The sequence below is a fragment of the Tarenaya hassleriana genome, unplaced genomic scaffold (genome assembly GCF_000463585.1).
Source record: "Tarenaya hassleriana unplaced genomic scaffold, ASM46358v1 Cleome568, whole genome shotgun sequence".
NCBI lineage: Eukaryota > Viridiplantae > Streptophyta > Magnoliopsida > Brassicales > Cleomaceae > Tarenaya > Tarenaya hassleriana.
The window spans coordinates 23,647-30,982 of NW_010968250.1; the positions used below are offsets into that span (position 1 = coordinate 23,647).

Below are 7,336 nucleotides of genomic sequence, written 5' to 3' on the forward strand. Positions count from 1 at the left end.
TGAAAACACCTTTGATCAATTTGCAATCTAAGTATTATTTTTACAGAATTCTCTCCACTTGTGTCGAGCATTCTAGCTTGGTTTGTCCGAGTTCTTTTCTTGGTTCGTCCGAGATTCAACCTTGGTTCGTCCGAGGAGCGATTTGGTTTGTCCGAATCCAACTTCTATCCTTCGCTCGTCTCTCCGTTTCGGGATTAAAGTCGAGCATCAATCTGATCAGAGATTGATCCCGAAATCCATCCATTCATTACCTACTCATTCCTCGAACTAGATCGAATTCGAGTGCCCCTTGGGCCGGTGATCGAACCTAGTCCATATCCTCTCCGGAAACAGCCCTTCCGCAAGCCCGTGGCATATATCATTTTGGTATCAGAGCTTTAACGCTCCAACGGCGATCTAAACCCGGTGAGATCTCTCCATATTTACATTTTCGTAATTTCATTTCATTTACATAAACCGAAAATCGTATTTCACCAAAAACAGTTTTGTATCAACGATTCTACGTATTTGATCACTTCTCTTTTGTTTGACAGCGAAATCGTGGAGCAATCAGCCCCAAGACTCACCAACAACGCACGCTAGAGCTCTTCACTTCGGTTGTTTCGTTCCTCTCTTCACTTCTTTCGATTTCGTTGATTGCACGCCGAGTGTTCATTGATTGTGCGAAAAATCTGTTTTGTTGAATCTATGCGTGGTATAGGTTCAAGTGCACGTTTGAAGTGTTTTACCTACTGTTCTAATACTCGTTTGTGGTTGTGTAAGTTCGTTGTTTGAACCGCAAGTGACAGCACATTTATTATTTTTGTCGATATCGCTTTGCACGTTGATTAATCGCATCTCGTTTGTTCGCACGTCGATATCACTTTACACGTTGGTTGTCGCATAATTGATTGTGTTGTCTGCTGTACGTATTGCTAGTTCGCGAGGATATTATTCATCATCAGCACGTTGTTTGGTTATAACTCGTTGCTTGCCGATTGAACGTTGATTGCGTGATTGTTGCTTGTTTGAATCGCCAGCGCGATGAGTTCGAACAATCTGTCCAATGAAGGTGCGAATGTCGGATCCAGCCAAGATCCCATATTCCAAGCCCTTCAACAGATTATGAACCGACTCTCTAGGCTAGAAGAATCCATCCCAGCCACACAAACTGTTAGAGAAGCCGAACCGCGAATACGTGAGCCCGTAGAACGACCTAGGCAAAACCGAAACCGAACTCCCGAACCAATAGACAACGGAAGTGACATCGAGCCAAGACATAGACCGAGGGGTCGGGTAGATGATGAGGGGTCGGAATATGATGAACCGCCTAGACGTCGAGCAGCGCCTAGGGCTAGAGCAAGGATAAACCATAGACGAGATGAGTTTGATGACCTCGAAGAGGATCTTTATCGAGAACAGCCCCGTGCTTATCGCGGGCCGACCGAGCTCAAGCTCAAACCCCCATTGTTTCTAGGAAAGGTAGATCCCGAAGCATACTTGGATTGGGAGCGTAGGATAGACAACATCTTTGAATGTTATGCATACGGACCGCAAGAAAGTCCAATACGCCCCCGCACAACTCGCGGAACATGCTCTCACGTGGTGGGATCGGGAAGTAAACGAGAGAAAGAGAACTCGTTGTGAGCCGGTGGAGACATGGTGTGAGATGAAAATCCTCATGCGTAAACTATACGTTCCCCCTCACTTCCACCGTGATAGACAACATCTTTGAATGTTATGCATACGGACCGCAAGAAAGTCCAATACGCCCCCGCACAACTCGCGGAACATGCTCTCACGTGGTGGGATCGGGAAGTAAACGAGAGAAAGAGAACTCGTTGTGAGCCGGTGGAGACATGGTGTGAGATGAAAATCCTCATGCGTAAACTATACGTTCCCCCTCACTTCCACCGTGATCTCCAAAGGAGATATCGTAGAATCGCTCAAGGTGCTAGGACGGTTGAAGAATATTATGAGGAATTTGAGCACCTTAGGAGCCGATTAGAACTCGATGAGGAAGAGGAGACGGTTATGGCTCAGTTCTTGGACGGACTGCAGGAACGGATTGCTCGTAAGGTTGAGCGTCATCCATACCATGACCTTCACGAGTTGCTTCACTTGGCTGTACAAGTCGAGAAGCAAGACCAATGGAAACAAAACCGACTAGGTAAAATTAGAGCTTCACCTAGTATCCAATCTCCAAACCCGAAACCTACAGCCACACTCAAAAAGGAATTCGCCGAGAACAAAGGCATTCCTGAGTTTCGGGACAAAGGAAAGGCCCCCGAAACGTCGCGAACTAAGACCCTCAATGAACATCCTCATGACACTCATGCTAGAGAGATCATGTGTTACAAGTATCGAGGGAGAGGTCACATGGCTCGTGAATGTCCGAACCAAAGAGTTATGATCACTACGGACAAAGGAGAATACGAGTCTATGGACGAAGAGGAAGTTGGTGATCTCGAAGAAGAAATCGAGTATCCGGATAGTGGCGAACTTCTAGTCACTAGACGAGTGCTTAGCGCTTTAGTAAACCCGGATGAGACGGCACAGAGAGAGACTATATTCCATACGCGATGTACCGTACAAGGAAAAGTATGCGGTATGATCATTGATAGTGGGTCATGCACTAATGTTGCGAGTGATTACATGGTGAAGAAGCTTGGCTTAACCACCGAGAAACACCCACACCCTTACAAGCTTCAATGGCTTAACAACCAAGGGGAGATCAAGGTGAGCGAGAGAGTTAAGATCCCCTTTAGTATCGGGCGTTACCATGACGAGGTCATGTGTGACGTCGTTCCCATACAAGCGGGACATAGACTACTGGGTCGGCCTTGGCAGTTCGATAGAGAAGTAACCCACGATGGTAGGGCCAACCAATACTCGCTCGTGCACAACAAAAAGAAAGTTGTGTTGGCTCCCCTCAGTCCATCTCAAGTACACGAGATGCAGCTTCGACTAGCAAAGGAAACCGAGCCGAAGAAAGGGAACTTTTACCTTAAGGCTAGTCAGGTCGACAAGGCTATTAGACAAGAGCAAACGGTGCTTCTTTTGGTCTTTAAGGACCTCATGAGCTTGCGGACCGAAGCACCAAACGATAGCCCAGCTGTTAGTCGACTTCTTGAGCGATTTAGAGATGTATTTCCGAAAGAAATACCCGCCGGTCTTCCTCCTATTCGAGGAATTGAGCACCAAATTGACCTTATTCCCGGCGTCCCCTTGCCCAACCGGCCTGCTTATCGTATGAACTCCGAGGAAACCAAAGAGCTCGAAAAACAAATACAAGAGCTTCTAAATAGGGGTACATTCGCGAAAGCCTCAGTCCATGTGTTGTTCCGGTACTTCTAGTACCGAAGAAAGATGGGACATGGCGGATGTGTGTGGATTGCCGAGCCATCAACAATATTACGGTTAAGTATAGGCATCCGATTCCGAGGCTAGATGATATGCTCGATGAGTTGAGCGGAGCCACGATCTTTTCGAAGATAGACCTTAAGAGTGGCTACCACCAAGTGCGGATGATGGAAGGCGATGAATGGAAAACCGCATTCAAAACAAAACAAGGGTTATACGAATGGCTCGTTATGCCTTTCGGGTTTACGAACGCCCCGAGTACTTTCATGCGACTTATGAACCAGATCCTGAGAGCTTTTATCGGGAAGTTCGTCGTGGTATACTTTGACGACATCCTCATCTATAGCCATAGTGAGGACGAGCATGTGTCGCACCTAGAGCAGGTTTTGACTACCCTTAGGAAAGAAAGCCTATACGCGAACTTAAAGAAATGTTCGTTTTACAAGGATGAAATACTTAGGCTTTGTAGTCAGCTCTAAAGGCTTGAGAGTCGACGAGGAAAAGATTAAAGCCATTCAGGAATGGCCGACTCCCACTACCATCGGACAAGTCCGGAGCTTTCATGGGTTGGCTAGTTTTTACCGACGCTTCATGCGAGACTTTAGCAGTCTAGCCGCTCCCCTCACTGCTGTGATTAAGAAGGACGTTCCTTTTAAGTGGGAAGACGAGCAGGAGAAAGCTTTCCAAGCCCTTAAGGATAGCCTTACTAGCGCACCGGTCTTAGTTCTTCCAAACTTTGATAAGGTTTGAAATCGAGTGCGATGCATTCGGAATCGGCATAGGAGCTGTCCTAATGCAAGAGAAAAGGCCCGTAGCATACTTTAGTGAAAAACTCAGCGGGGCTACTCTTAATTACCAAACATACGACAAGGAACTATACGCTTTGGTTAGAGCGTTGGAGACATGGCAGCATTACTTGCTTGCCAAGGAGTTTGTCGTACATTCGGATCGTGAGACCCTAAAACATCTTAAGGGTCAGAACACTCTCAAGAAAAGGCATGCTAAGTGGCTAGAATTCATCGAGACATTCCCATACATCATTAAGTACAAAAAGGGAAAAGATACAACACAAGGATGTTGGGTTTCGCTACGGATTCCTAGCATGCGATCATATCGATCTAGGGTTTGGTTTACTAGGTTTCATGCAGCGGAAGAATAATCTAAACCTAGTCAAACGTCACACGCAACCAAAATCATCCGTAAAACCCCGTTTAATCGTGTATATCACCGTAGGAATCGAATACTTACCTCTTTCCTGAAGATCTGAAAGTAGCAATCGATCCAGGGCATGTTTTAATCACCAAGAGCTGAAAGTACAGCTCCTCAACACGTATCCACACCGACGGGAAGGATTCCAAACGCTTTTGGAACTGATCTGCTAAGATCTGTGAAGTGAATAGGGTTTTCAAGACTTGGGATCGAATCCCGGGAACTAGAACCTCAAAAGAAACGATTTTCTTGTGTTCTAGATCTGTCTTAGGGTTCTGTAAGTCAATCTTCTACTTAGGACGGCGTCCAACACCTCCTTATAAGTTAGAAACTCTAATCCTTGTGAAAAGAGACTTTTTCCGAGTATTGACTCGGTCCGAGTCAGAACTCTGACTCAGTCGAGTCAGAACGAATCAGCCCAAGCCCATTGTCAACTCTTGACTCGACCCATTTAGTATTGACTCGGTCCGAGTCAAAACTTTGACTCGACCGAGTCAAAACATCAGCTAAGCCCAAAACACTTTCTGGGCTTCGACTCGCATGGAACTGACTCGGTCCGAGTCAAATACTGACTCGGTCCGAGTCAGAAGGCTGAAAACATCCCGACACTCTGATTTGATCCGAAAACGATTTTTCCGACCAAATCCAAATCTTCCTTTCCGAAACTTCACATATAAGTTCATCCCTAATGGTGTGTGACACTGTAGGCCCATTCGCAGTGGCAGCAGCCTCGAGAACCATTCCCGATCTACAAGTCATAATTAGCCTCTAGCAAGACGCCATGACTACCCACGTTGAATTGAGTTAGAGGTAATCTAACCAAGGCAGTAACAGCTCGAGTTCTGATCCTTTGTCTCACGATATCATATGTTGAACAAGGGCATGGTTTGAGCCACCCTTCAAGTTCAACCGCTTTCTCGTCTTGGCAAATCGACTAATAAAATAGATGCAACTTCATCTATAGCGTGGCCACGCATTTTCATAGTCCGACTTCCACGAGAGGGCCCAGCGATATCTCTCCTGTTGAGGAGGTGACAAGTCCCATATTTCATGTCTACTATCTCCATATGATTCGTGAACGTATCTGATCAACGTCGTTATAATCATCCGGTTAAAGACGATGTTTGACGCAGTCAAGACACGCCACTCCTCATATCATATACTCTAGACATCTCAGGTCTGAGGATCCAAGAACGAACTGCTGTATTAGATTCAAGTCATGACTCTGTCCATGTGACAATCTCATGCGGGTCAACCAGTCACTCGTTCACCACGAGTACCCATGATTGTGATATGCATCCAATGCATCGATCACACCTCATGCTAGTCTTAATTCATCATTGTTCCCACAATGATAATTGACCAGGGTGTTTAGAATCATTCGATAATGATTCAAGGATACCGAAATATAACAAACATGCCAATCATATAACGGGAAGAGTAATGCATTCATGAACCAATGAATCAATACAAAGTCAAAATGTCATATCACGGATCATCCTAGAGCATCATAACCAACAATCTCCCACTATGCTCTATGATCTATCCTACAAGCATCTAATCCCCATACCCTTAACATGACCATCATGTTTTGACGAAGGGAGAGGTTTCGTCAACGGGTCGGCAATATTATCATTCGTCGACACTCTGCTTATCTTCACGTCTCCTCTGTCGATGATTTCTCTAATCAAGTGAAATCGCCTGAGTATGTGTTTGGATCTCTGGTGTGACCGGGGTTCCTTAGCTTGCGAAATTGCACCATTGTTGTCACAATACAACTCAATGGGATCTGCAATGCTAGGAATGACGCCCAGGTCTCCCACGAATTTCCTGATCCAAACAGCTTCCTTAGCTGCATCCGATGCTGCTATGTACTCAGCTTCCTTAGATGCATCTGTTTGGAGCTCTTCCAACTGATAGCCCCACCGTTCAGGCAGAAAACATAACCTGACTGCGATCTGAAGTCATCTCTGTCGGTTTGGAAACTAGCATCGGAATAACCACTTATAGCGAGCTCGTCTTCCAATCCGCCATACACCAAGAACAAATCCTTAGTCCTTCTCAAGTACTTAAAGATGTTCTTGACCGCAATCCAGTGAGCCTCACCTAGTGTAGACTGATATCTACTAGTCATACTCAATGCATATGATACATCCGGACGAGTACACAACATGCCGTACATGATGGATCCAATTGCCGAGGCATATGGAATCCTACTCATGCGCTCTTGCTCATCCTATGTCTTTGGACACTGAGTCTTGCTAAGAGCAACGTCATGTCCCATTGGCAAGGCACCCCTCTTGGAGTCTTGCATCTGGAACCGATTCAAGACCTTGTCAATGTATGTACTCTGACTTAGACCAAGAAGCCTTCTCGATCTATCTCTATAGATCTTGATTCCTAGAATATAGGCGGCTTCTCCTAAGTCCTTCATCGAAAAGACCGATCCTAGCCAGGATTTTACTCCTTGCAAGGTAGGAATGTCATTTCCGATGAGCAATATATCATCTACATAAAGCACAAGGAAGACCACTGCGCTCCCACTGACCTTCTTGTAAACACATGGCTCATCTTCGTTTTGCAGGAAGCCAAACATTTTGACTGCCTCGTCAAATCGAAGATTCCAGCTCCTCGAAGCCTGCTTCAATCCATAAATGGATCTCTGAAGCTTGCACACCTTCCTCGGACTCTTAGGATCAACAAAACCCTCGGGTTGTGTCATGTACACATCCTCGAGCAAATTCCCGTTAAGGAATGCGGTCTTGACGTCCATATGCCATATCTC

General features: G+C 45.8%; 1 protein-coding gene across 1 annotated transcript; it reads left to right on the top strand.

Moving 5' to 3' along the window:
- The first annotated feature begins 1,719 nt into the window (after positions 1–1,719).
- On the top strand, positions 1,720–3,336 carry LOC104798707. The gene has a single exon (XM_010520885.1). It carries the CDS (start codon positions 1,720–1,722, stop codon positions 3,334–3,336), a length of 1,617 nt encoding a protein of 538 aa, XP_010519187.1.
- The last annotated feature ends 4,000 nt before the right edge of the window (positions 3,337–7,336 follow it).

Excerpts from the sequence above, each read along its gene's own strand:
- LOC104798707 (XM_010520885.1), top strand. The coding sequence starts at position 1,720 with ATGCATACGGACCGCAAGAAAGTCCAATACGCCCCCGCACAACTCGCG.